The sequence below is a fragment of the Xylaria bambusicola genome, assembly GCF_022495145.1.
Source record: "Xylaria bambusicola strain CBS 139988 unplaced genomic scaffold F5B22scaffold_10, whole genome shotgun sequence".
In the NCBI taxonomy this organism is placed as follows: domain Eukaryota; kingdom Fungi; phylum Ascomycota; class Sordariomycetes; order Xylariales; family Xylariaceae; genus Xylaria; species Xylaria bambusicola.
Genome location: NW_025953563.1, coordinates 727,701 through 755,335, shown reverse-complemented (window position 1 = coordinate 755,335; position 27,635 = coordinate 727,701). Strand labels below are relative to the sequence as shown.

At 49.4% G+C, this 27,635-nt stretch overlaps 9 protein-coding genes across 9 annotated transcripts; 5 read left to right on the top strand and 4 right to left on the bottom strand.

Moving 5' to 3' along the window:
- Positions 1 to 721: 721 nt before the first annotated feature.
- F5B22DRAFT_597728 (uncharacterized protein) lies at positions 722 to 2,405 on the top strand. The gene is made up of 2 exons (XM_047974315.1): positions 722 to 1,544; positions 1,595 to 2,405. The coding sequence occupies exons 1-2, from the start codon at positions 838 to 840 to the stop codon at positions 2,013 to 2,015; spliced, it is 1,128 nt and encodes a 375-aa protein (XP_047833140.1). The 5' UTR covers positions 722 to 837; the 3' UTR covers positions 2,016 to 2,405.
- A 475-nt stretch (positions 2,406 to 2,880) lies between these two features.
- Positions 2,881 to 4,018, bottom strand: F5B22DRAFT_597724 (37S ribosomal protein S24). The gene is made up of 4 exons (XM_047974314.1): positions 3,751 to 4,018; positions 3,684 to 3,697; positions 3,381 to 3,628; positions 2,881 to 3,289 (listed from the first exon to the last, which is right to left on the bottom strand). The coding sequence occupies exons 1-4, from the start codon at positions 3,808 to 3,810 to the stop codon at positions 3,192 to 3,194; spliced, it is 420 nt and encodes a 139-aa protein (XP_047833139.1). The 5' UTR covers positions 3,811 to 4,018; the 3' UTR covers positions 2,881 to 3,191.
- Positions 4,019 to 4,041: 23 nt separating this feature from the next.
- Positions 4,042 to 5,629, top strand: F5B22DRAFT_597720 (uncharacterized protein). The gene is made up of 3 exons (XM_047974313.1): positions 4,042 to 4,846; positions 5,006 to 5,251; positions 5,321 to 5,629. Exons 1-3 carry the CDS (start codon positions 4,402 to 4,404, stop codon positions 5,527 to 5,529), a joined length of 900 nt encoding a protein of 299 aa, XP_047833138.1. The 5' UTR covers positions 4,042 to 4,401; the 3' UTR covers positions 5,530 to 5,629.
- Positions 5,607 to 6,708, bottom strand: F5B22DRAFT_39265 (uncharacterized protein). Its single transcript, XM_047971412.1, has 2 exons — positions 6,336 to 6,708; positions 5,607 to 6,287 (listed from the first exon to the last, which is right to left on the bottom strand). Exons 1-2 carry the CDS (start codon positions 6,404 to 6,406, stop codon positions 5,684 to 5,686), a joined length of 675 nt encoding a protein of 224 aa, XP_047833137.1. The 5' UTR covers positions 6,407 to 6,708; the 3' UTR covers positions 5,607 to 5,683.
- Positions 6,709 to 10,204: 3,496 nt separating this feature from the next.
- Positions 10,205 to 12,266, top strand: F5B22DRAFT_39153 (uncharacterized protein). The gene is made up of 3 exons (XM_047971398.1): positions 10,205 to 10,938; positions 11,016 to 11,147; positions 11,350 to 12,266. Exons 1-3 carry the CDS (start codon positions 10,519 to 10,521, stop codon positions 11,833 to 11,835), a joined length of 1,038 nt encoding a protein of 345 aa, XP_047833136.1. The 5' UTR covers positions 10,205 to 10,518; the 3' UTR covers positions 11,836 to 12,266.
- On the bottom strand, positions 12,266 to 14,835 carry F5B22DRAFT_39274 (septin). The gene is made up of 2 exons (XM_047971413.1): positions 13,866 to 14,835; positions 12,266 to 13,804 (listed from the first exon to the last, which is right to left on the bottom strand). The coding sequence occupies exons 1-2, from the start codon at positions 14,327 to 14,329 to the stop codon at positions 12,697 to 12,699; spliced, it is 1,572 nt and encodes a 523-aa protein (XP_047833135.1). The 5' UTR covers positions 14,330 to 14,835; the 3' UTR covers positions 12,266 to 12,696.
- A 2,548-nt stretch (positions 14,836 to 17,383) lies between these two features.
- On the bottom strand, positions 17,384 to 19,973 carry F5B22DRAFT_597708 (ABC1 family-domain-containing protein). Its single transcript, XM_047974312.1, has one exon. It carries the CDS (start codon positions 19,649 to 19,651, stop codon positions 17,612 to 17,614), a length of 2,040 nt encoding a protein of 679 aa, XP_047833134.1. The 5' UTR covers positions 19,652 to 19,973; the 3' UTR covers positions 17,384 to 17,611.
- Positions 19,974 to 21,856: 1,883 nt separating this feature from the next.
- On the top strand, positions 21,857 to 22,517 carry F5B22DRAFT_597704 (uncharacterized protein). Its single transcript, XM_047974311.1, has 2 exons — positions 21,857 to 22,187; positions 22,312 to 22,517. Exon 1 carries the CDS (start codon positions 21,861 to 21,863, stop codon positions 22,101 to 22,103), a length of 243 nt encoding a protein of 80 aa, XP_047833133.1. The 5' UTR covers positions 21,857 to 21,860; the 3' UTR covers positions 22,104 to 22,187; positions 22,312 to 22,517.
- A 1,397-nt stretch (positions 22,518 to 23,914) lies between these two features.
- F5B22DRAFT_634921 (pali-domain-containing protein) lies at positions 23,915 to 26,227 on the top strand (the record flags this gene model as incomplete). Its single annotated transcript, XM_047977062.1, has 3 exons — positions 23,915 to 24,113; positions 24,197 to 25,673; positions 25,723 to 26,227. 3 exons carry the CDS (start codon positions 23,915 to 23,917, stop codon positions 26,225 to 26,227), a joined length of 2,181 nt encoding a protein of 726 aa, XP_047833132.1.
- Positions 26,228 to 27,635: the final 1,408 nt, after the last annotated feature.

Here is a 27,635-nt window from a genome sequence, read left to right as displayed (position 1 = left end):
TTCTAAGGAATGAGACGGAATAGACCGGGTTGTTGTATTGACTTCTGCAGTTGAGCTAGACGAGGAACTGGACAAGCCAGAAGTAGCCGCCGCATTACTCCCACTTACTGGGTAAGGGGAGAGGGTCTTTTGCGGCTGTATGTCTTTCGCGAATGCAGTTGAAGGAGGTTGCCTAAAAAACCTCCGCACAGAACTAGTCTCGGCCTATAAGAATCTGTGTTAGTTCCTAGGCATACGTTTAATTGGGCTGTGCCGAGAAAGTGTTGTTCAGTAAGTCTCAAATACTAACTTTGATATCGCTTTGGAGCGTTTGGGGATGCGAATAACAAGTTTTTAGCATGGAGTCTTTTGAGACTGTGGCTGCCACTGGCGGGTCATTCGCCAACGAGCCTGGTTGACTCCTGTCTTGTCTTAAAGTTGTTGACTGTGATTCGCCAAAAACGCCTGATCGAACCTGAGAATGCCTGACCTTTGTGAGCGTTCTCAAGTGAACTAATCATATCAATAAACTTACCTGGATACAGATAGTGGAACGTCTCTCATATTATAGCCAGCCATAGCCATAATCCTTATTAGTAGGTTGATGAAACAAAACCACGATGCGGGCGCTACTGCGGATGTTTAAACTACTTGTAGGCGGGGTAGCTGGTCGCATTCTCACGAACCAATAATTGCCTTCGGTTGCCTTTGAGTGGATCTGACCGTGGCTGTGTTGGCTGAAGATTGAATTTGGAATTTGGGGGTGGCTTCTCAACTCGCTGAATCTCCCGTCCTGAGTATCAAATAATTCTTTGTGTACCCGTAGTCCCCCCGAATGGAGAATCAAGCAGTATAATAATGTTTCCGCCAAGTCAGACAGAGAAGAATGAAATCGCAAAGCAACTGCTTGGGAGTGAGCTGCCTCATGGTTCAACAGATACGATGTTCAAGGCGTATTTTGACTATTATGTCTCAGTTGTTTGCCCTGCAACACATGGAGACGCGCTCGTGGGAATCGATAATCCGGCACTCCAGAGCCATGCGGACCTTCTGAGATATATCAGGTCTCTCCACAGGAACCCGTCTTTATCGCGAGATGGCTTTCTAGGCGCAGCATTACCCTCGGGAGATATTCTACCTAAAGAGAAGGATTACGTAGCAACGGTAGCCACAAAGGTTGCCTTTATGGTAGACTGTAGTTCTAAAGACTACTACTCTGAGGGCTTAAGAGATCGACGGGATGGTTTGCGCCCAGTCAAATGGGAAGCAAACCAACCGCTTACAGATTTCATGGAGCAAAGCTTTCTCTCTGATATCACTCAGACAGCCGCGCAACAAAAGGAAATTGACGAGATGCTGATGGGGAAAAAGGTCTTAAAAGCATGGAAACTTATAAGACGGTATAGGATCAAGATCAAGCCTACGAATAACTTGTTGGAACACCTCCTATACGATCCCAAGGAAAGAACTCTCCAGGTTTTCCACCACACATCGTTCTTGAGGGCACACCTGAAGCGGTCGAAGAACGAACCTATGGAGCTTGGCTTTTCCAAGAGCTTAGAACTGTACTGTCAAACCACGATCGTCTTTTGGAAAACACTAACCAATATTACAGAGGGACTTTACCACCCCAGCTCCTCTTCGAAACACTTGTCTCCTTTCATTGTATTCTCTTCCCAGTCGCAAGTGTCAGAAACGAACGGTCGCATATACTTTTAAAGAAGCTTATTCGAACAGAAGGCTTTGATCATGACGGGTTGTGGGTTGAGTTTGTTCGGCCTATAGCATCTGACATTACCTTCACTTACTGGGGGGCACGTCTAGTGAATCTGTATAAGCTGGCGAAGCGACCCCCACCGGCGAACGCGATTGTCTCTTGGTTCGAGAGACATACTTCTGAAAGAAATGCATTAACAGTAGCCATCGCAGGTCTCTTCTTTGCTGCTGTATTCGGCCTTCTCGCAACTATCATTGGTCTAGTTCAACTTGTTATATCATGGTTGGCGTGGAGGTACCCTGTGTCTTCTGGCTCTTAGAAATACTGGTACTATTTTCATCCATTATGAGAATACTGGCTAACTTGACTTTGCTGGTCTATGCCACAGCTCAGTGCTACGTCTAGCCAGTAGCGATTACTTTCTCTAGCCTGCAACCGCTTAAACTTAGGAGAAATTCTCACTAAGAAAGGGTTTATAGACTTATTCAGAGGCGGGACACAAGATGTATGAAGCCAACTCACTGCATACGGTTGTAACTTTTCACCGGTGTGGTTATAACAAGGGCAGGTGACTGGGCTTGGAATTGAAGTCATTCGGATTACAATGATCAACTAGGGCTGTATGAGTCCTTGACCAACCAACTCCTTCTCGGCTGTTGGTGGCTTGACTTGACTCTATATACAACTGGTCTGCCAGCCCAGACCGCCTAGGTCTCTGGGGTCTGTTTCGAGAAGCGAAGTCTGTATAACCTCACTTTCCAATATTGCCTGCATGTCTTGAAAGATCATGAACAGCCTGCAAAGGTCCTTCGTACAGCCGAAGTGCAAGGCGAACTGCATATTCAGCTAGCACAGAGGTTGCACGTGTAACGCCAGGAAGTCCCGATGCCAAATTCTAAATAGGATGGGGGAACTTACCAGATGAAGAGGAACGAAAAAGTGGAGGAGAAAATGAGGTAGAGATCAGTCGGTTTGGGATCTTTGTTGTCGACAAGGAGAAACTGTCAGGACCGAGCTAAAGGGAGCGGGTAATAATATCGTCACTTTCTCACCCGTGCTTACTTCAGCAGTATGTTAGACACGCAGTCTAAACCCGCAATAATAAGGTCTCAAGATCGAGAGTCATTCGACTAGCTTTGCCACTTATAACCTGTAGACGCGTTCAGATGAATTCAGCGTTCAGATTCCATTGCTTTCCATCACATCCGAGAGTTTCGACCCTGGACGCCCAGCGTGTACAACTACATGTAAAAGATTACTGTACTTGAAGCCTCATCGACTCTTGCGTTCACCTGCTATTATATCGTTCTGGAAACTGGGATACCGAAACATTTATTGAGGTATGAAACAAGCGGTCGATATGTGTTAGAGGTGTGACGATACTGAGAATCTCAGTAAACTAGACACTCCGGTTTAGGTCTTGTAGGTCCTCCCGTGATGTGCCGACCCCACTGCACTTCTCCCCCATACGTTTTCCATGTGTAATTTATCAAGCTTAAGGTGGTACAGTTGTGACCCAGCGCACAGATAGCACAGGGTACTGTGGCTTCTTGGTACCTCGGAATCTCTTCCTCCAGTTCTTCCAGTGGCTCCCTATAACCGCACAAGGCGGGCACATGCGTAAGCCCGGTATCACAGCAGTATGAATGACTTGTGAGAAGGCGGTCAATTGAGTAACACGTACGATTCTGTTTCGACTGGCGATCTCCTCGAGACGCGAGGCCCGCGCGCTTCAACCGGTACTTGGCATCAAATGTCGTCCGCGCTCTGACCGAATCGTAGATACATACGAAACCGGTGGTCTTACCGCCGCCGAACGCGGTTTGCAGACCGAGGATGCTGATCTGCTCAGCTGTAGTCTTGTAGAGTGTCGCCAGTGCTTCTTCTAGGTGCGACTTCGATATGCCTGATCGGCCGGGGTGTAACACGTCCCTTGAAGGCAGGTGAGTGTACAGTGAATCGCCTCAGATATGGGGGGAATATATACACAACCATTTGCTTCTATAGTCTGATTAGGACCGGACACCACTACATGCAGGCACCGACTTACTTACACGAGACAGTAATGGGTTGGTTCTGAATCTACGGGTTCGGATGGTGATGGTTTCTGCCATTGCCGGTATTTACAGGTGATATCTCGCGACTCATGAACCTCTACTGAGTTGATTGACAGTTTAAAATGTTTTTAATCTTCTCATCTTCTACTACTATGCAATAGATATTGAACACTCGGACTCCGTACGAAAGTGTCTGCTGACTCATCGTGCCAATATGGTGGCGCAAACGGTGGGCCTTGGCACATAGCACTGACAATAAAAGTTTACATATAAGCCAAAAGCAAAGCAAAAGATCTAACTAGAGTATTAATCATAAAGTTAATAAATTAGTTGCCTATCTATTTATCAGGTCCAGTTTCACTAAAGCAATTTTATAACTGGTTGCTTAACTTAGACCATTACGAGAAGGTGCTCGGTCGTTGTTTTGGTGTCTCTAATTTCCTATTGTCAGACTTTGTCGAATTTAATTTCCTATTTTCGCGGTTTGTACCAAGTGAAATCCTGCCTCAACTAGTCAATAATAGGAGACGGGAAAGTTGATTTGGCTTACCCCTGATCGTGGCCCGCGCTAAATGGGAGCAATTTGATCACCAGCAAACGGACGGGGAGCACCAACCCAGCGTTTCGATCTATAATTATTGTCGAAGCATGTATTCACGCTTACTCAATTCATGGCGTGTGAATAAGGTAGCACCCCAACTCGACACCACGATGGACGATGCAGTTGTGGCGCGACGACGACGCGTCGAGGCTCGAGCTGTCGGGCGCACGCCCGAGGAGCACGCGGCTCTAGAGCGGGCCCTCGCGAGACGACGAGCCCGATTACACAATGAAACTCAACTACCCCGCCCAGTTCAGCGTCATCATCTATCGCCAGTCGAGAATGTGAATCCCAGGCGTCTACGTTCTGAGCTGCTAGGTACCAATGGCTCTCAGGCAAGGGTGGGCGACCGTGAAGACTCTCCTCCAGCCGAGATGCCCGAGCATCTACATGAGATTGACGACTCGGAAATCTACACAATATTCAAGATGTGCCATAAACCCCATCCTTTCATACACGGCCGATCGTCGTTTCCCCATTTCGATTATGCCAGTAGGTTGAAGTTCCACTAATGGCAATTCGCATCTCACGAGGCTCCCGATGTGTCTGTAATCCCTCTTCCAGATGAGACACTCGAAAGCGGCAGAGCGACAGCTTCGTACTAGCGATCCAAGGGCAAGACTAGCTGACTACCTCTCGGCCCTCACATAGTGTTCCGCGCGAAAGTCGCCGCCGCCAAATCTAGCCCGGCTCTTCCCGCCTTGGGCGTTCCACCTACGAGAAGATGGAAGCCAGGATACAACCCGCGTAAAGTTCGCGGTGCGGGATGGCATAAGCGCGGATATCGAGATCTCGGAAATATGTGGATCAACGTGAGAGACGGCAGCTACGGACATACTCGCGGAAGGGACGTATACGAGAACCAGACGTTGTCGCAATTTGCTCAATTCGTCTTTTGTGAGTATTGCTATCATCCAATCCGGCCCTTGCCTGACAGATGTTACACTTGCTAACAGGCGGGAAAAGTTGATTGGGAATCGGAATTCCCCGAGGGCTGGTATTGCGACATGTTCTTCAGGAAGAAGTCTGTCACTCGGTTGCTTGTCGATCTCGAGAACTTGGGGCTGGATATGGAGTTGGTTCTTGTCAAAGACTACTTCGACGGGGGAGAGACGGTCTATATGAAGCTTTACGACCAAGATGGAGAAGAGCAAAGCCGGGTACCTTTTGGGTGAGGGCATCACCGGGAAAAATTAGATTACTCATTGAGCGAGGACGGAACCTGTCTCGCGACTCAAGGCCTAAAGTTGAACTCAAGGGAAATATATATTGACAACGCTGATATTTCTATGTAGTAATGAATCACCATACCGCCTAACAATAGCCTCGTTACAGCAAGAAGAATCCAACTACAATCGCAGAGACAAGGGCGCCAAACGTCCCAGGAAAGCTAAGGGCGCCGGCTCCTTCTTCCGTAAAGGTCAAACACTTTCCCTTCTCCCGGTCGTCTTCATCGAAGGGAATAATGATGAAGCTCTCGATGCTATAAGGAGTCGTCCTGCAGTTGTCATCCGAGGAACTGTGACATGTCCAGCCGAACCAAGGTGCCAAATCGCCATCGTCATCATCGGCGTAGCGCACCTGGAGGCAGTCCTCCCCGTTGTAGATGTTGACTCTCCTCGATGCGTACGTGGCATCGTCATCTTCGTCCATGCCGACGGAATTCAGCTGTTCGTACTTGACATGCGAGTAGTTGCCGGCTGGGTCCCACGCCTGCGCATTGGTGATTGCCCATCGTATGCCCTCATCATTGGGAGTAGGGACGACTGACGAGTTCCGGAAGCCGCCGGTTGAGTTCCTAGCGAATATCTCGCCTAGGTTGAAGCATGATTGCGAGGTAGGATAGCTGGCGGTGGTGAAAGTAATTGCTTTGGAGTCGTCACCAGAGCACGTATTGTCCTCGTCAGGGTAGAACGTAAGAGTGAGGTTCAGACTTTCGGCGGTCAGTACGGTCTTGAGATGTGCGGATTGCCTCTCTTACCTTTGAGCAGCGACCAGTTGAGTTGAGGCAAGCAGCGCCAGGCCTGTCCCGAGTATTGTTGATGAGAACATTTTATCGGTATGTGCTAATTAAATTACTAGCTTCGGTAGTGGCTCTGGTGTTATGAGTTGGGCATAGAAGAGAGAGGTCTTCCAAGTATCAATAAATGGATGTTTACATGATACGCCCAGAGTACGTCCTACATATAATCCTTTATTCTGACTCGCTGCCTTCTACAGTAGTGCTTGCTTCATATAATTTTAGCAGTTCGCAGATCCGCACCAGAACTGATATTCTATGCTGTCATGGTGTTGGCTTTTGTGCCAATGTGAATGGAGCTTATGCCTATGATTATTACTTGGCGACCCAGCATGCAACGGCGTGATTACCAACAATGGGCTCACTTTTTGAAGCCTCGCGTCTCACGAGGTGTTGAAGCAATACCCTAAACCTAGTCAGGTAGTATGGTGCGAAGTGGTTCAGGGATCCTCTGTTTCCCCATACTGCCCGTACAATACTCCGTAGATGACCCCTAAAAATATAACCGGGTTACCTTCTAATTATCTAAGGCATCTGTACAGGGATAGAATACTCTCGATAGGGTGATTGTACGTATGCGTACTTGCATGAGGACTGCTTTATGAAGTTTAGGCTGATGCTGCGGTAGCGAGGCGTGATGCTTCAAAAAGTGATCCGACCAACAACAATAATAATAATCCATGGCAGACGTCATCTAACCTTTCCCTCGGCAGGACGATCTTGGCAATTATTAGGTCCCAGGCCCAGACGCTGCCGAGGTTGCAACCCTCGTATGTATTGTATGATCACCTTCTCGTCGGTTCTCAACTGCGAGACGGTGTTGAAGACCCTCATTGTAGCTCAGCGAGCATATTTCCGAAGTCAGGTATATGTCGCTTACCAATTGGCCTCATTCTTCATCCGTTCTCTATCGCAAGGCGGTCTTCTCCACGGGGCCTGTGACGTAGAATCTGATAGGGCATATGGGCGGGCTCCTTGCGGCACAGGTCGTCGTTTTTCTAGTGACTGACTGACGCAACCTTGCACTGACCTGGACTGCTGCGCCTCATCAATGGATTATGTCCCTCGAGTTTGGGCGCAGTCGGCTGGCTTCAAAACATCATAGCCTTATGTAATTAACGGTTTCCTCTGCTTTTATCTACATTTCGTGGAGTTCATGTGTATATTTCCGCTTTGGGAGCAAACATTGTATGGGGACACCATTTTCGGAAGCTTGGTGAGTCAGATGCGTTCATAGCAATAATTGACGATGGCGAAGGTACGGACACGTGCGAACCTTTCTCTTATGTTTGCCGACGTTGGCTACACAAGCTGTTCTTGTACACCGGTTGCTCTTGAGGCGGTCGGTCTGGAATCCAGCCATATCCCTATCGAACAGCACGTTCTCAGTCATTATGTATACTAGATGCTCAACGCCATGCATTAATCGTCGGAGAAAAGTAAGCTCACGGTGAAGCAAGATGATAAATGAGCATCCCCTGCTTGCCCAACGGCTGTCACGTCAGTCAAAGACTCCAGCGGACTGCCCGGTAGTTTCTCTAATCTTGCAAGCACGACATCTGTGAATCCGACAAGACTGCCAGCCTAGTTGTTGCATGCATGTCCGTGTTCAAGTCTGCCTTCGGTTACAGACGGACCTGTCCAAGGCTTGTGCGAATCCGCTCTTCTTCGGCCCAAGTGTGCACGTGGGGCTGTCTATGATATTGCCAAGGTCCGGAAAGACTTATTCTGCCGACATAAGAACTATACGGCACCGAATGTATTGCCGGCACTTCGGGATTTTGTCATAAACCTGTCTCCGAACTGTGCTTCTCATAAAGTTGATCCTAGTCTCAGTACTCACCGTGACGTCTGTTTGTGTTGTTTGCTCTCATTATGAGCCATCGGTGGGGAGTACAGGTCGCACAGCTCGGTGTTCAGTTTGGAAGTGGTCACGTTCTACATGTGAGGAATAGTGAGATGAGTCAATACGCGATGAAGCTATATGCTTCCAAGAGGGAGGAACACTAAAACCTTGATATCCATCGGTCCTAGTCATAGTCATAGTCATAGTCATATCTCGTCAAGAAATACCAGTATGTTAGTTAGACGGCTCCTTCTGATTTCCATCTTACCTATTTGCATGTAGCAAAGTCAAATGGAGGGAGGACTATGTCGGCACCAAGGACCTTTCTCATCGATGTGATATCCACTGTTACCTATCTACATCAATTTCATCATGTCTCATTGCCACTGTAAATTGTGATAGTAGTCTGCCCTTGACAGAATCTGCAGCAATCCATTATCGGCTACCCAGAACCAATTATAGCCACCGTGACAGCCTCGTTCTAGCACAGTAGAGTACAAATGGATTGTGGTACGGGAGACAACAACGAACTGAGGCGGTCTGCTGCCTCCCTTACCTCCCTCGGGTGTACGGACGCAGACATTCTCTGCATTGTCTCACACTGGACGAACATGTGCGCCTCCCAGGTTTGCTCGTCTATTTAAATCCTCCTCACTCCTCACCACAGCACACATTTTCAGGCCCATAGACACCAATCCATCACACACACACACACAGGCCAAAATGGCTCGCAAATCCGAGGAAGCCGTGATTACCCTCAACAAGGCTCAGTATGCTGAGATTATGGGTTTATTAAAGATCGCTGAAAACGTCAGCAAAGACATGTACAATGCTACCAAGACTTTAATAAAGGACATGGAGGCCCGGTGAGCTCCTTACGATCTCGTTTACTCCTCTCAACATGCTACTGCTCGATACTAACCTGACACTAAAGGCATGGGGCACCAATACCACGTATGCCACCACCAGGTATGCGCAGAGCCGGTGAGCCGGTTCGAACCATGCCGCTCAAGTCCAGCTTGGCGACTAGGAAATCTTCTCAGAAGGTGTCCAAACGTAAGAACGCCCCTCGTATGTCTATATAACTAATCACCCATATTTGTAGCTGCGATTTTGCTAACTTGCCGAACAGCGAAAACCCTGAGATTCATGCTCCCCGTCAGACCACCGAAAAGCAGCGACAAGGCGAAAGAGAAGACTGACAGCAAGGGACATGCTAAGAGTAGCGACAAGAAGCGCTAGGCCGTTGGGCATACGAAAACGTATCTTCTCAGCGTTCACCGTCGCCTTGTATCGGGTTTATTAATAGAAGGAAATGGGTCGGAGTTCTGTTTCGTGATTCGGAAATTGGTTTCGTCAGGTTGAATTCAAAGATCTTTAGTGACGAATTTCCTTATAATAATTATTATCTATGTCACCTAATCAGATTGATAAATTCAAGAGAGTTGTGCTACTCGTCATGTATTCTTATTGTAGACTCTTGTATATTTACTCGTTGTATACTCAGTATTCAAGCAGAACGAGACGATACACCGAGAAGTCGAAGTATAATTGAGTGAGTCCCCGCATTTGTACCACCCATGCTGATGAGCTCGCTGCTCCCACATGCACCCTCTGCGATGGAAACGGGTCTTGCGTCTATCTCACCTGGGCAACTAGTTGAGATCATAGGAAGACATCGGTTGCGCTGAACTTATTTATGCAGTATAGTTATCAGAATAAGGTCACCATATCTAGAGCCTGCACCCTCATGTTAAACACTACCGTCTTATCTCTCTTGACGAATTGAGAGCCTCATCTCAATCAATATAACTTCACAGTAATGATAGAGCTACTAAGATATAAGAGATAACTCAATCCACAGATATACTAGCTTATCTTCAGAATATAGTACACAAGTAACACGACGAACCAGGACGTGGAATCAAGTTGATATGCCTGAATGCGCCTGTGGCAGATGGGCGAATCGGCAATTATGTTTGTGAATTATCCGGACTCAGGAACCCCCCATCGTTACGTTCAGATAGGCCAATCTATATTGTTCCAATCTATAAAGATCTCGCTTCTAGCTGATCAGGCTCAAGCTCCAGTCGTTGAAGGGAGATATATTACCTTGGCGGGTCGATCAGCAATAGGAGGCGGCACATCTCTGCTATATAGACACAATACGTTCCAAATCTCATTAACAACTACAAGGATGGAGCGGTACCATGGACATCATAAAGGCTGCCATCTTGATGACCTGAGGCTCACGATACTCGTTTGAGAAAGCCACACCGCACACACGATTCCGCAAGAATGAAGACATTCTATCTCCTCCTCGCGCAAGCCGGGTTCTCCCACGCGGGCCTGCGCTTCGCGTGCTCTTCGATATCTATCCAGCGCCTAGACCCCGTCGTCGAGCCAGGCAACATCCCCTCGTCGCACGTGCACCAGATCGTGGGCGGGAACGCCTTCAACGCGACGATGCAAGGCGACATCGGCGAGAAGGGCACCTGCACGACATGCGCGTACACCGAGGACTTCTCCAACTACTGGACGGCGCTGCTGTACTTCCGACACGAGAACGGCTCGTACAAGCGCGTGCCGCAGTACCCGAACGCGCAGCTCGGCTACGAGGGCCAGGACGCGCCTGATATCAAGGGCGGCATGACGATTTACTACACGCAGAAGGATCTGCTCGGGAATGGCGATAAGTACATCACTGCTTTCCCGCCTGTACGTAAACACCCAAGTATTACCTGCTTGAGTAAAAAGGGATATATGAGGGTTTGACGCGATGTCCATCTATCTAGGGCTTCCGGATGACAGTCGGTTCGCCCACAACAACTTCCATCGCCAACTCGAGCGCCCAGCCCGGTCTGGCATACACGTGTCTACAGACGATCCTGACTCGAGGGTTCGAGACGCCTGATTTCCCTAAAAAGGTGCAGTCAGCTCCTCTGCAGTGTCAAAAACAAAGTTCATCCCCTCCATTGATTGCTTTCCGAACGTTCCCCCCTTCGCCCCCTTTCTCCCTCCTCAACAAAATTCGCCTACAACCAAATTTTTCCACAGAAGCAAACAAAAAAAAAAACCTAAAAAAAAAGGAGAAAAAAAAAAAAAACTAACCGCGTCTATCCCTTTCAGCCCTGTCCCGCAGGGATAATGGCCATCCACCACTTCCCAGCATGTTGGGACGGCGCGAACCTCGACAGTCCAGACCACCAATCGCACATGTACGACACGAGTCTAGGCCAATTCCGCGAGGCGGGGCCCTGTCCCGCGTCGCACCCCGTGCGCGTGCCGCAGGTGGCCTACGAGACGATGTGGCAGACGCAGTTGTTCGGCGACATGTGGCCGGGCGACGGGTCGCAGCCCTTCGTGTGGTCGTTCGTGGACGGCAGGGGGTACGGGACGCACGCCGACTACATGTTCGGGTGGAAGGGGGATTCCCTGCAGCGCGCCATGAACGACTCGTGCATGTTCCATGCCTGCGGCAGTCCCGGGATGCAGGGCGTTTTGAAGACGCAGACCGTGGAGGAGATGAACAGGTGTGCGATTCGGAATACTGTTGTCGAGGAGACGGAGGGCTGGCTCGACGAGCTCCCTGGACAGGCGATGCCTATGATGTAAGTTAGATCGAAGACAGACTTTTAGATGCTAATTGTTCTTCATATGAGGCTTTGATATATCTTGCACCCTTGAAACTGAATGACTGTTTTTGTCTCTTCTGAGACGGAGAAAAGAGCACACTATGCTTGGCTCACATCTAAGGAGACAAGACAATCTCGGTCTAACACATATCATTATGAGAAAATAACAAAGTTGACATCACATCATGCTATCATCAGTCATGCATGAACCATGGCGCGCGATGAGGTTGAGTTGAAAGAATCCTAACATTCTACGGCGGTATACCTAGCAGTAGTCACTCCAACACAAGAAGATATGCGATGAAGGGCCCAAGGTGACCCAGGAAGGTCGCAGACCAGAGGTAGAGAAACCTCGGGCAGCCATACCAAAGACCTAGACCCGATCATTATGTCGCCCTGTTCCCTGGGGTTCCAAAGGCGAGTGAGATAGGTAGCTACACAATAGTACCGCACCCTGAAGACTATTCATTCTTCCCTAACTTCGTTTCCACAACAAACCAATAGTATTTGTGTTGGGTAGATAGGGTTATAGCATCGGCCTCCAAAATTCGTTCCAACTGTCTGTACTCCTGCTCCTGGGTTCCCGACTTCGAAGAGAACCCGCCACATTCGAGATTACTTTTGTTACTCAATCGATGACCATCAGAAAAGAAAAGAATTTTTTGGCTTGTACGTGGTGCGTAGTCGTCCGGGAAATACGTGAATCGAAGAGAGAACAATCAATGGGTATTGCTGCGGGTGATCTGAAAAAATTAAAGAAAAAACGCATAAGTCGTTGAACATGCGGTGTGGGATTTTATCTATGGAACAAGGGGCGACCTTGCGAATCCTGTCGCAATGCCTAACGGCGTCGATTCGCAGGGCTGCGGTGCTTGAGTCGGCTAGTCCGCCAGCCCTCGTACCACTGCTCACGGCTGGCTTCTCGCAACTCACTGCGCCATTCTGAAAAGACTGCGTCCCTCAGACGAGTGAAGTCACAGTGATCGGGGTCGTAAGGATTGGCCGTACCCCAAGGGAATTTTCGGTCAATGGCACCAGGCTCGTAAAGATCTGGGCTGATGATCGACATAGGTAAGAGAGGGAGCTCATCAGCACTGTCTTCGTTTGATACCTTGGATGGACGGAGCGATGGGTTGGATCGTTGTGAGGTCGATGGCCGATCTTCTCCTGTGATATTCCCATCGCCGTGCTCTTCAGCATCGGCCTGGCCCTTTTCTCCATCTCCACTGGACTCAGCTACTGCTCCATCCGCCTCCAACTCTTCATTCTCGTCAATTCTACTAGAATTAGACTCTTCTTCGTCATCTAAGCCCAATGCCTCCAAGGGGTCGAAGTTGGCCTTCTTAAGACTAGCCCAGACCGTGTTCTTTAGGAAAGCCATATGTGCTGTCGTGACAGTGTCTGCCTTCGAAATGACAGGAATCACCGTCGTCTTGCCTTGCAGTGTGCGCATAACTTGCAAGTCGAGATCCTCGTCAAGACCACCGACAACACGTCCCAAATCAATGACATGCTTTCCGCCCTGAGTAACACCGGGCACCGCCCTAGCAGCGGCTATGTTGCGATCGAGCCGGGCTGGGTCGAGGATGAGGAAAACAGCGTGAATGTGCGTATCCTGTACGCCCGGTGATCGAATCACCTTCATCTCTTCAGCAAAAGTCTCCTCAAATTTCGCTTCCAAAAAGGTGGACATCTCTCGTAGCTGGAGGTCCACCACATTCTTCTCGAGGCCTTCTGAATCCCAAATGGTCAAGCCTACACGTTCTCCGTCTATCTCACTTTCAAGGTAATGGGGTATGAAGTTCCCTGATGGGGTTGCTCGAGAAGTAACCTCTTGTTCGATCTCAGTAGAACGCTGGGACCTTTTCTTTGGAGGCAAGGCAAGAGATGTCTTCAAAAATTCAAGAAATGAAGTCTTGCCAGAACCGCGAGTGCCGACGATTAGTATGCTATCAAGGCCTGATCAGTAAAGCCGTTTGGGATGAAAGTAGAGGATATATGGTAACGTACTTGAAGGGAGTTGGATCCTTCCTTCTACGAACCCTTCTAGGGCTGTTAACAGTACTGATAGCACTACTCGCGTAACTGTATCGGCCACGATTCGTCATGCTTTCTGTACGAGGGTAGGGATCGACGGCTGCACCATTTGGTAGTGGTGGGACAGGAGGTCTTGCGATGGACGACGACATGGAGGGACGCCCAGGGTCCATAGAAGCACGGGGTGGCTGGTGATGAAAAGAGTGATCTGCCTTTCCAGAAACTATGGCAACAGAATCGGGACGAGTGTCGCCTCCAAAAGGAAGAGGTTGAGGTTGAGAACCATTGTAGAGGGCCGGCAGACGAGGAGGGGACTTGGGAACCGACTCTTTCTGATGGCCATGTGAACCCTTCCTTCCAGTTTTCATATCACCGGACTTACTGCGTCGAAGCAGATTCCCGAAGCTTGATCGACGAGGGTGAGTTTCTTGGCTCATCTTTGCAGATTGTTGATGCAAGCGTATGTGGAATCAGAGTTTAGTGGGAGGTAGGTGCGTTTACGGATGAGGCGGTGGCAGCAGGCGCAGATTGCATATACGTCCTATAACAAGCAGGCAATATCGATGCAGAATGATGACCAAATCAGCAAGGTATGTTGACAAGTATACCAAACGGCCATGCGCGTGACGAGTTCGCAGGAGTGAAGAGGCTTGAAGGTATCGCGATCGCAGTTAGTTACACGCCTATCTTTTGTCCAACAAGGACTCTCTGCCAAAAAAAATAAAAATATAAAATTAGACCCCGATATGAATTAGTGGCAGATTATCAAGTTGCTTGAGGGCTTAAAGAGGAGAGCTCCCGCCGTGTGATCCCCAAAAATGCGTCAAATGCAGTAACGAATGGGCTTAGCCGGACTCGGCCGGTCCACGTCATAAAACGTTGTTAACGAAAGGCAAATCGCCAGGTAGGTCCCAGCACTGTTCGAGCTATGGAGACTTATGCGCAATGGAAATGTCGTTTGTAGCTGCTGGGTCTCAAGCCCGGACGCTGTGTGACTTTGCTCCCCTATTTTGTCTTTAACTGTTGATATATTGAACGAGTGATTGAAGCGGTCCGTCGTTGAGAAGGTGACCTAGCACAAGGAGCTAAAACCTATGTCTTTACGATATTCCAGTTAGTTTTCCAGTCTCCAATTACACGATGCACATCAAAATCACCAGTCTGGCAGTCCGCCAATGCAGATCCATCCATGAGTGTTTCCAGTAAGGCAAGAGGTTGTGCGCTGGTGCCACGAGCGGAAAAGAACGAGAAGACAGAGAGCGAGTCAAATGAACCGTTTTCCGGGACTGTTACGAATCGCCTTACCACCGGGGTTGGGACCCTGGCTGGAGTTGATGATGGATTCCCCTGACTATGTCGTTCGCTTTGCGGGAGTCCCCGATGTAACCTATTTGTCGCGAGAAATGATAGATGGAATTGCGTACCAAGCCACACGACTCCTGGCTTCGTCACTGGCGAGCCAATAGGTAGGTACCCAAGGAGAGGTGTATTGCCAATGCGCCGTGGCGTATGCAACCGGTACTTGCACCAACCGAAGCAGAGTGGTGGACTGTACTGGAGGGTGGTCGATCGCAGGTTCGTTGCGCATACGGGGGGAAATCAAGAAAAGCGAAAGCAAGGAGAAGGCGTGTCTACCAACCTGTTGGTTTCTGGAGGGACGTACGTCAGAAGCGTGGGCACGCAAGGATGCGTTGTCGAGTATCCTGGTGGGATCTGGACCGTTTAATCGTCTGTGGCCACCGGCGCAGGTCTCAGACAAAGTCTCGCGTTGCAGAGCTCGTGGGAGAGAGAATGGGCGGGCGGGTGGTTGTGTCTGCTCAAGGAGGACGATGCTATGCTCGGGTCGAGAAATAATATACAGCAAGGGGAGCTCTACCTTGTCGAGGGCTCAGGGTCTCTGCATTAGGAGCTACAGTACGGCAGGTCAGGACGATGGAAGTGCGGCCGAGCCAATCGATTGGTTCTTCTGGCGCATGAAACAATCAACCCAGGTACACTATCCGTGCAAGCAAAGGACGAGAACAAGAGTCAAAGAAAAGACACAAAAAGCAACTTCAAGAACAAGACACCACCAGTGACGTTCAATGGATATAGAAGCAAACAATGAGCGTGAGACGCAAAAAGAGAAGAGTCGATTGACAAAACGATGCAAGTCAGACCAGCGGGCGGCGCAAGCTGGGGAAAAGAGAAGGACAAAGCTGTGCACTACACGTACACCACACACACACACACGCCTACTTACTGACTGTTAGTACACACACGTAGCGGACAGGACAGCGGCGAGAGCGGGAAACAAGAATGGCGTGTGCGGAAGAGGATCGAGAGCTGCTGGGATGTGATGGGATAGGATGACGGAGGACCGTTAGATGGAGAGAGATACGATGCAAGTACACTAGGTAGTACTTGAGTACTGACGTTAGTGTACGATTGTACCTGGACTAGGCGCGTTTAGTGCGAACAAGTTGTTATATCGCCCGGTATTCATTCCGCATGTGGTTTAGCGCAGCAAGAGAGCCAGATGAAAATGTCCAAGCTAGGCTAAGCCTCTGTCTGGCCTCTGGCTGAGCGTTCTGTTTCCCTCGACAGTCTGAAACAAGCTAATTAAAGACGACAGCACCTGGAGGGGTCTCCAAATACGATACCTGGGTACAGTAGATGTGATTCTGTCTAAGTACCGTACATTATTCTGTAAGTATACACTTCACTATCAATCGCCCAATTCCCATCGCAGTATAGTAAGCGTATGAAATGGTATGTAGTGTGATAATCACGCAGTAAGACATCTATTTGTTTAAGTACACACGTATAGACAGATCACAGATGTCAAAATGGCTAATACCTACCTATGTTGACGGAGAGAAAGAAGTCAGGAGGAGTGATTCCTGCCACCCATCGGCTACCGGCCGGTACGAAAGTGCAAGCTGCCGGCCAGGGTGGAACGGGTATGGCACACCCAATACCCAACGATCAAAACTCTCTCTCTCGCTCCCACATAAGACCCATAGCGTGTCGTACGGTCATGGCTCGCTGCGTGGCATGAGTACTACCAATTGATTTCGATATCATCAGAATCATCGGTATCAAACGAGAGTGTGATTATCTCTCATCGTCGAGATCCAGCCCAGCCCCTTTTAAATGAGGGGCTATCTACTAGGTACACTAGACTAGAGGTAGTGTACGAAGTAGCTTTGGCATCTCATCCTGGTCTACATAGTACTTACTGTAGGTTGGTGTAGGTACTTCCACCAAGCTTCCTACTTGGAGAACATCGATCCCTTTCATTGGACTACGGGGATATCCAATCAGCCAACACCCGTCGAGACCCAGCAGCTTCTTTTGAAGCGCCCATCGCCAACATTCGTTACACCTATATTACCTGCATTATAGCCCACCCTCTTGTTCGTGGAATAGGTAGGTATGTTTACCGCTGGATGTCAAGGTCTACAGTGGCAACGGAATCACGTCTACAGTTACAGTTGCTCCAAGACCATAGCTCAGCTCTCTCTCTCAATATACTCCATCCACGCATACTAAGTATGTAGTCGTGACTGTGTTCTATTAAATCTACACGGCCCTAGCCAGATTCGTAGGTATTGGTATACAGGAGTTAGTAGTTCGTGATCTATCTCTCTATACAGAGCGAGCCGAGATTCTTCTATGACAAAGCCAAGCCATCTATAACCATTTTTGTGTGTCCCCCATTGCGCTGCTGCTGTGAATTAACCCTCAAACACCTCATGCTGTAATTCAACCCCGAAGTCCTTGGCCATGACGGCCATACGTTTCTCTACTTCGTCTTCCATGCCACCGCCGAGGCCAAGCCATTGCCGGACCTTGAACGTATAGAACGCCACGTCCGTCGCGAACAGCACCGTCTTGAAGAGCAGGTGGCGCCAAGCGTTCAGAAGTCGCTCGCCTAGTGGCAGGTTCCGATCTTGGAACAGGCTGGCGCTGGCCCAGTTCCCCATCATCTTGACGCGGTTGACAGGGGATCCCATGAATTGGTTGTTCCCCTGCACGATGCGCATGTTGCGGCCAATGAACACGAGTTCCTTGGGCCACTTGTCTTCGTCCGCGAGAACGTCACGGATGCCCTGTTTCATGCGCTGCTGCATCTCATAATGACGTTCGGCTTTGGTCTTGCCCGAGAGTTCTCTCGTCAGCGCGTCCTTAGCGGACCCGTCACCACCTTCGTAGGGACGCATGAGCGTGGCGCTGGCGAAGATATCTGGAGCCTTGATGCCCCACTGTTCCGTTATATCCGCAATGGTCTTATTATCAAACGTCATGAGGCTCTTCCAGAATAAAGCATACTGCTGTCTAAATTTAGGTTCCATGTAGACGTAGAGGCCGTGGTCGATGAGCACGAGTTCGGGCTTGCCGGAGGGCAGCCGACGGATGAAAATGTTCCCCGGATGCGGATCGCAGTGAACGACTCCCCATTTGAAAATCTGCGCCGAAAACAAGTCCACCATCGTACTCATCACGTCTTTGCTACTAAGGCCTAGTCCGCCTTTGCCGTTTCGACCCTTCCATTGTTCCCGTTCAGGCTTCAGTTTTTCGTTCAACGGGTTATACCGCAGCTGCTTGCGCGCAGCTTCTGTGTCCGCCGGAGTAAACTTCAGCTTCTCGCCGTGAACACCGGCCGACGGGTTTCCGTAGCCGCCAAGCCAACGTCCTGTCGTCGCGGCCTTGTCCCAGAGCCGGACACCTTCTATCCATTCCGTGACCAATACGCGCTTGGTAGTAAACTCGGGGTACACCTGAGGAATATACACCCTATCCTTAAGCGACGGCTCAGAATTGACTAGTTTGCGCATCACTTCCGAATTCTCTGCCTCCGATTTGAAATCCGTCTCCAACATAAGACGCTCAGTGATAAACGGCACGATAGAGTACAATGGGAGATCAAACCACCATGTGTATACACGCATGACAACTTTGAAGGCCCAAAGATCCCAGCCAACCTGCTTCGCAATCTCGGGCTTCTGTATTTTAACTGCGACCTCCCTGCCGTCCGGTAACCTTGCCCAGTGGACTTGCGCAACACTTGCGCTAGCTCGAGCGCGCCGTTCCATCAATCCCTTGCCCTCTTCACCTGTAAAACTTACACCGAAGACCTCTTCAGCGCTCTTCCCACCGAAATCTTGGCGGATGACCTTGTCGACGTTCTTCCAGCTAACCTGAGGCGCATCATCGAACATGCGGGCAAACATGCGCTGGAACTCTGGTGGCAGAACAGCGCTCTGCATAGCAATAGCTTGACCAATCTTGAGATACAGTCCGCCATTGGCTCTTAACAATTCGAAAAGCCGCTCGGCGCTACGCCGATGCAAGTCCTCTATTGTGCCACCCGTTAAAGGCTCAGGCCGAAAATTCAATTTGTAATCGAGCGCCACAAAGAGACCCGTCCCAAAAGTGAACAGGGAGCGGCTCACGCCTGACGCGAACAGTGTCCGATCGACCAAGTATAAACTCCCCGTTACAGCGCTGAAGATCAACAGCCGCCGGCCCCATTTCCGTCCTCGCTTGAACTGTCGTGCCGCTTGAGGCTGTCCGAGGGACGAGGGAGACGGTGGGCGAAGCGGTTCGAAGGGCGCACCGTTTGTTTGTACGCTCCGCTGCTGGCGCAGTTGTATGGGCGCGCGCGCGTGGCTTACGCGGGATCTGGGTATCGAAGCGCCAAAGTGGCCGGCATGCAAGAATCGGGATGGCTCGTGGCGGGCGCAGTGGCGCGCCGCGACCGGCGCACGTAGCATATCTCACCGCTTAATCAGGTTGCTTCAAGGCACCTGCGCGAGTGGGAGCGGCAGGATGAGGTGGAAGCCAGAGCTTCCGACCTCTTGAACTGTATCGTGTGACGATCCGATGACGACGGCGAAGATTGGAACCTAGCTCGCGTGGAAACCCGGAAACAAAGACCTCGAGGGTGATGTGCAATATCAATCGATACCGGGATCAACGTCTCGTGTTTAGCGCATTAGGCGACAGATGTCGTGGTGAAAAAACCAGAATAAAGAAGAAAATCGAAAAACTGCCATGATGACAACCAAACCAATGACGATATTCGTCCGAGTAGTTGTCCCACTAGCTTGGGACGCTCGGGGCCGATAATGCCCGCACCCGCCACTAAGTCCGCATTCTCTCGGGGTATATGTAGGTACTTACTGTAGTTATCATCAGTAGCGGTATGCCACTCTCAACTCCGGACAGCAATATGGCCACATTACTGAATAAAGAGTCTTCATTTCGCACTAAGCATCATCAGGTACGGTAGCTACATACCTACGAAGTATACAATGCTGGACGCACTTCTGGCCAAGCAAAGATGCTTATGTAGTACTATGTATGATGGCACCGAGAGACCCGTCCTCGGTGATAGCAAAAGTCGAGAGACGCAAGCGCACTTCTCGTGAATCGGCGGTTAACAGACAAGTGATCTTAGACAGTACCTACCTAAGTACCTACTTATGTAGGTAAGTAATGGAACTGTACTGCACTAGATCGCGGTGGACTGCATAAGCACTGTATCTGTAGTTGCGCTTCCAACTAAGAACTTGGTAGATAGACCGAAGCCGAACCTCACCATCGCTCCAAGCCTAGTTTGCCCATGATGCCCCTTCTAGTCAAGAGAGGGTTCTAGACCGGCAGGCGGGTATAATAGACATTGCCTCTATCCAACCCATGATGCCAAAGCGACAACGCTCCAATTCCAATGCGGTTACTTTTGACCAGCTAATTCACCTAGCTACCACATACCTAGATTTACTATGTAAATGTGCAGGACCTGCGCAGCGTCTACTATGCAACAATGAAACAGCTGAAGTGCACTAGCAGCCACGCTACCCATTGTTGCTCGTACGCAGAGAGGGGTAATAAAGATATATCTCGTGCCTGATGCCATTTACTACATAGGTAGGTAGATACCAATCGATCATGTAAAATACCAATATACGCACGTCGAATGGAAAGAATAAACGAAATACCTACTACTACATGTAAGCCAACGTGGCTGAAAACCTCCGGCAGTGGAACTGGGTTGCTACGGTGTGGATATATCCGCTGCAGCGTCGCATGAAAGCATACTAGGGTCCCGCCTGTAATAATTTGATACTCAGGTTTGAGGTTTGAGGCTCATACACACGGTACTTCTACGTGGCTCGTCAGCAGCGCGCGGGTCGCCATGTCGAGTCGAGGCGCTTATTATACCTATCTGGTAACAGATCGGCAAAAACGTCTGGATAGCAGGTTATTTTCGCATATGCTGTACGCCACACATGCTAGGTAGGTATTCGGAACCGGATGAAAGCCAGCCAGTTTACATAATTGAAGGTTTCGAAATAGCTTTTAGAATGTCTGGGTAAGACGATTTGGCGCCAAAGCGCGGTATTACCCACGACCTTGAGTCTAATTAACCATTTACATCATGGCAACGTCTCCGAGTTGGCCAATCTTACCGGCCTCCAAAAAGACAAACTACAGACACCACAAGCACGAAGGCGCACAATGCGACTCCCGAGACTGGCGAGGCATTGGCCTCATTGCGTTCTTATCCCAATACAGTTGGGGGACCGTATATGCCGCAAGTAAAAGTATGCATAACCTTGAGCAAGGGAACTTGTAACACATTACGGCGTCACGGCACGAGACCCGAAGGTATGAAATTACCTGCCTTAATATGTACCTACTCGGAAACCGATGGCTATAAGTATAAGAACGTCTATACATTCCCTCTGGTATCATTAGCACATCGTCGCGCAGGATCATTTGTTCGAGGTTACGCAGAGTCGTGGGTTGGTCTTCTGTGGTCCTTGTTCTACGTCCACTGCCGTGGATTGGGGATAGTTCTGACACAGGTACAACTAATTAAGCTTGATTGCTATATTTCGTGACGTCGTATCTGGGATCAGGTGACACTTGACGCGTGAGGTTTCACTTGTCGTCGGTATCTGTCGTCAGAACTACCCAATGCTGGAGTCCATGTTATTCGTACTTTTGCTAATACCTAGGTATGCGAAGGCTAGGAAAACACATGTACTGTATTTGAGGCTCATAGTGCGCCAATTCAATACGACCATACCAACTAGTCTACATACATTCTTTTTTGGTAGGGGACAATACCTCCGGCTTCGAGGTGAGCAGAGGTGCCTTACTGGATCGAGAATGTCTCCCGCAGTTTCGGGTGAGCTAGTATCGAAGTGGGTGTTGTGAATACATGTATTGGCTGACCTTCCCTTTTCTCACAAGTGTTTCATTTCGGAGCAATTTTGGCGACTGCAAAAATGCTTTGCATATCTGGGGTTGTGACCAGTTAGACGCGAAATGGCGTGGTATAGAAGTAGGTAGTCAGATAGGAGATGTTATAGAAATAGGTAAGTTATGGCGGCTCAAGTTCAGTACTCCGAAGACTGCAATATACCTAGGTAGGTTGAGTCTACATCAATTCAATGTAGCACATCGGCGTGTTTCTGTTACCGGATGAAAAAAGCGCCAACTTTACCAGAGACCTGATTGTCATCACCATCCATACTGAAACCCGGTTTCGAGCAAAGCACACTGGATATTGTCGTAGTACCTATGTATGTATAATAGTAAGTGTCAAGTCGTAGATAGATTAAGTAGTAGTTCCTGTCTAGATCCTGTAGATGGACACGCATCTAGGCTTGAGGATGAAGAAGTGGGAATACCTACCTAGCGCGAAAGCAACCCACAGTAGATAACGTGCTCTTTGCCCACTGTGGATACACACAGACACTAAGTAGGTAGGTACCTAGGTAGGTATCCCTACTCGCCTACCTACTAAAACTAGCATGGTCAGGCCTAGCGAAATAAGATTGGAAATTGACGAGGATCTGATGATGATAGCGACCATGTTTGCTCATCAGACCCATCTCAAAAAGTAGGCATCGATTTGAAACTGCGTGTTTTGTTAACAGGCAGAAAAATGAGGTAGGGACACCGTTAAGCATCTGTGTCCGCATCTGTGCTATAGTGTATAGTACTGTACATAGGAGATAGTACACAGTAAGTACGACTCGGTAGCTGAGTCTTGACTGGCAGCCTCATTTCCCCAGCCCAGATAACTCCTTGTGTACTCACTGCCTACTATGTACTCATGTATTCTGAGCATTTATTGAGCACCTGCTTTTCTGAATTCCCAGGTATCTGACGGTAGGTACCGAAGAAAAGGGAGCTGTGCCCGAATTCTGCATTGATATCTGCCTAAGTACACTATCGAGACTACTGTACCTATATACGTAGTGGTGTAGGTAGTGTAAGTACTCGTCATGTATGTTCCACCCTCGGCCCCCCCTATCCGAGACCTGGGCCACTGTCAAGAATCAAGCAGCTAGTGGGCACAGCAAGCACTTACAGAAGGTACTTCCCTACTATACTTGCCCACCCACCCCTCGAGCGCTCGCGCCAAACCACCTGCACCGTCTTTTCCCGCGCTGCAACCTTCGGTTCTCTCGAGCCAGGCCCAGCACTGCCACCTATTAGTGATACACACCACACCCACTGCGGCTTCTACTTCGTAACAGTCGCCGCCTCCTCTTCCCTTGCTTGGTATTCGCCATTCGTCATTCGTTTCCGGGAGAGCGCATTTGAATAACATCCAAGAACCTGATTTCATATTCGTCCTTTCGCCAATCTATCGCCATTCGAACCGTCAGCGGACGCCATCGCCAATGTTGGAGACGAAGCAGCAGCAACAGCAACAACAACTTCCTTCGACGACAATAATCACCGTTGCCTCGACTAGCCAGTAAACTGCTCCATACTGCATACCGCTGATTCGATATCGCGAGACAAGCCAGACGAGTACAACAAAGCAAGCCCTGCACATGCCGCCGTAGTCGATACTCGTAAACCTCGAACGCGCCCCCTCAGGACTTGCACATATCATAGCTTGATTGATAACGGTGTTACTACTCCTGAATTCGACTGCTATTCCATCATCCCTCGAAATCATCCCCGGCGTTGCGGCTCACCAAGAGCCTGCGCGCTGACCCGCCGTCACCATGCTGCGGCCAGCAACGCCGCTAGCGATATTGCTGTTCATAGCATTCGCCTTGTTGCTCATCTCTGTTCTCTCTACGCCAATCATCAAGGCTATCCCTCTTGGTGTCTACAAACCCGATGATGGCGTTGTCAACTTTGGAGTCTTTGGGTACTGTAAAGGAAATGACTGTAGTCCAATCGAGATAGGTTATGACACCTGTATGTCTACTTATTAACTGCCTCCCTTTTACGGATGGCTTAAATCACTTTCTTTGGTGGAGGCGGCTAATCATGAAAACCAGCAATCTTGGCTCCTCAGGACCGTACTCAGTCTGACGACTTCGATCTCGACACCAAAACCCGTTCTACGTTGTCCGCTATTCTCATAGTTCATCCCGTGGCTGCGTTGTTTACGCTCATCATGTTCATCATGGCAGTAGTGGCTCATTTGCATTCACCTTCTCATTCGTCGCGCTACCTGTGCGGCCTTTTCATTTTCGGAATTCTCACCTTTCTTGTCTGTCTCCTAGCCTTTCTCATTGACGTCCTTCTATTCGTACCCCATTTGGCATGGGGATCTTGGTTGGTACTTGCCGCTACGATTTTGGTTTTCTTGAGTTTTATTGTGTCTTGTGCTATGCGCCGCACTCTCGTTGGTAGGAAAGCGCGCAAGAAGCGGATTGCGGAGAATGCTGAGATGAGTGGTGAAAACTATTATAATCGCCAGGCCCAGCAAGAAGCCACCTCTGCTGCTGGTTCCAGTTTTCAGCCTACTGTTCCAAGCGTTAGCGGAGCCAACGGGCCTGCTGATGGGTTGCCTACCTTTGCAGCATATGAGAAAAGGGACGATCGCAGCAGTGATGAGAGAATTCCGTTGACAGCTCATACACCATCTGAAAGGTCTCCAAACACTGCACCTAATGATACAAGCGTGTCAGATCTTTCAAACACCCGCCGTTCATTTTCCGGGTCAACGCCAGCGTTACCGACCGACCAGTATGGGAATGGATTAGCGCCGGCTCCTGCTCCCGATGCATGGGGCATGCGAAGAGGACCTTCGATGGAGCGCATGGATGGTAGAGGACGTGGTGGTTATAGGGGAAGAGGCGGTAACGGAAGAGGAGCATATGGTGGCGGCTATGGCCCCCCACCGCCGAATGGAAGAGGCGGGTATGGTGGTCCACCAGGTGGAAGAGGGGCATACGGTCCTCCCGGCCGTGGCGGATATGGACCAGGGCCGAATGGAAGGGGTGGTTATGGTCCGCGTGGAGCTTATAGCGGTGGTATGCGAAGTGGAAGAACACCACCACCTGGCTATGCCGGCGGAGCGCCATATGATGGGAGGATGCCTCCCCTTCCCCCTCCCCCTCCCGGCGTTTATGGGGCTTATGGATCTGCGCGACAAGCATCACCAGGGCCTGCTGGAGCGCCATATGACGACAATCCCTCAATGCCTAGTGTATCTACGGGTGTCACAAACACAGGTGGCTATCAGCCTTACCGCCCAGATAACGCCGATGATTTACCACGTGCTGAATCACCGCCACCTCTGCCCAATTCCGACCTCACAACAATAGGACCTGTGGGTCAAGCTGTAGAAATGGACGCTAGAACTGGTAGCCCTGCTCACCCGCCGACGGGATTTGGTCAATTTGACAACCGCATAAGAGATAGCGACACTGATGTTGCTGGTATGCTCGCTTTGCAGGAGGCTAGAACATCGACAGCTCAACGACATGATACTGTCATGAGTGACGCGAGCAAATATAGTCAAGACGAGTAAGTCAAAACACCATAACTAGTTTCAGAGATGCTAATCCCCTCATAGGGGGTATGTCCCTCCACGACAGGCTTGGAATCAAGGGCCCGGTCGCGGTTCCCCAGGCGTTCCATCTCCTCTCCGGGTACCACCACCCCCTCAAGAGGCCAATGGTGAGACCAAGTCACCTGCGCCAGCGAATGGAGGTTATTACGAGGATATAGATCCACGCTTCGCTGAGCCGCCCTCAAGAGTTCAACAGCCCATACAAGAGGGACCTACGAATTTGGAAGATCCTCATCTTGCTGCCGGTGCACGGAGCCCTACAATATCTGAGCGATCGGGATTCACTTCGGTCTCGCAACGAGGCGTAAACCCTCGTTGGAACCCTCCTCCCGGGCAAGTTTACAGCCAGCAAATCCCTCCACGAAGACCAGTCAATCGCAATGACGTTAATATTCTCAACAATAACCCAGATTTCCAACTGCCGGGCCGCCGCGGTGGGTCACGCAGCCCCGCCAGAGGAGCTGTTGGAGCAGGCATGATACCTGGGAGTGCTTATCCAGCCGTATAATATACCTCTTTTTTAAGGCATACCGTTGTCTTCTAGCGAGCCCTTCAACACCAACAAGCCGCCCCGTAAGGAACACGCCCTAGCTGTATCATCACCCAGCTTTTTGGTGTTTTTCCCGGTATGACCCACCAAGACCATTAAACATGAGCTTAGCTCTTCATTTTACCAATTTCGATTCCCAACACCTCACATACTACTCCAATATTGACTGTGCTTTTTGGGGCCACTATCCACCATATTTTTCGCCAGTTGGTCTTGCCTACGATTAGAACTTTTAATTTGTTTTGATCGAATACCCGCCCGCGCAAATCGGGCTTACTAGACCCAGGGTCTTTGGGACGGTCGGGAGTTGTTCATATCTGAGGTACTAGGTCGGAGTAGGCTTGTCTTGATTATTGGTAGGATACCTAGGGGGTTGGAGTCTTATGTAGGAAACTCGCTTTCTGCGCAGCTCCCGGGCAGTCAGGCCAGGATGCTGTAAGTATACACGATTCGTAGTTAGCCAGGTATATTGGTAACTATTTGCGAAGCAAATATTGTATCACTTTTTTTTACCACTGGGAGCTGTAAAAATTACAGTGCATTATGTTACGCGGATTAGTCTCACTCTCCTATACTGCACGCTCTGTTGAATTTGGGGTGCATATCTTGAGAAGAATTCAGGAACTTGGATCAGTAGCTGACGCAAGTCTCTGACCTAGGCAGCAAAATATGGTACAGCAGAGCTAGAGCATGTTCAAAACGTACAAAGTTGGTTCTAATGCCGATGAAACACTAATATAATACATGGAAACCTTTTCAGAAGTTAATCTTCAACTCTGATTGTAAGCCCACGGCGCATTTCTCTTGGCTGATGATTAGCTACAGCGCCATATTGGTTTGTCATCGACTCTTCGGAGGCTCAAATATGAGTGGGTAAAAGAGATGTGATTGCAGTGTTCCATTTCTAAAGGATTACGAACAAAAGAGGAAAGCTAGACCGCTGTTGAGGTGATGTATATAATTTGATAAAGGAGCAGATGATTCGCTCTCAAGACAAAAAAAAAAAAAAAATAGTTTTATCCTTCATGCTATAGAATTTCGAAGAATAAAGGTCGCAGTTTCATTTTCCTATTTTACCTAGCTATTATGAATATGTTTTGCCCTCGGTTTTCACCTACTTTTCATGTCTGAGAGGATAGCTAGACCTAGGTATGTACGTACGTACATACGTATGCATGCATGTCTTTCCCTCCGACATGATGTAATTAAAATCGGTGAAATCACTAATATTCCAGATCTCGCTGTATTACCTCTCGTGACAATGTATTCGGTAGCCCTGTGCTTTGGCCCGCTGAAGGTAATATTCTCGTGAGCGTCTGGTATCTGCAGCGCCGCCCCGGATGCTTGTTGTAGCTTTCAGATGGAG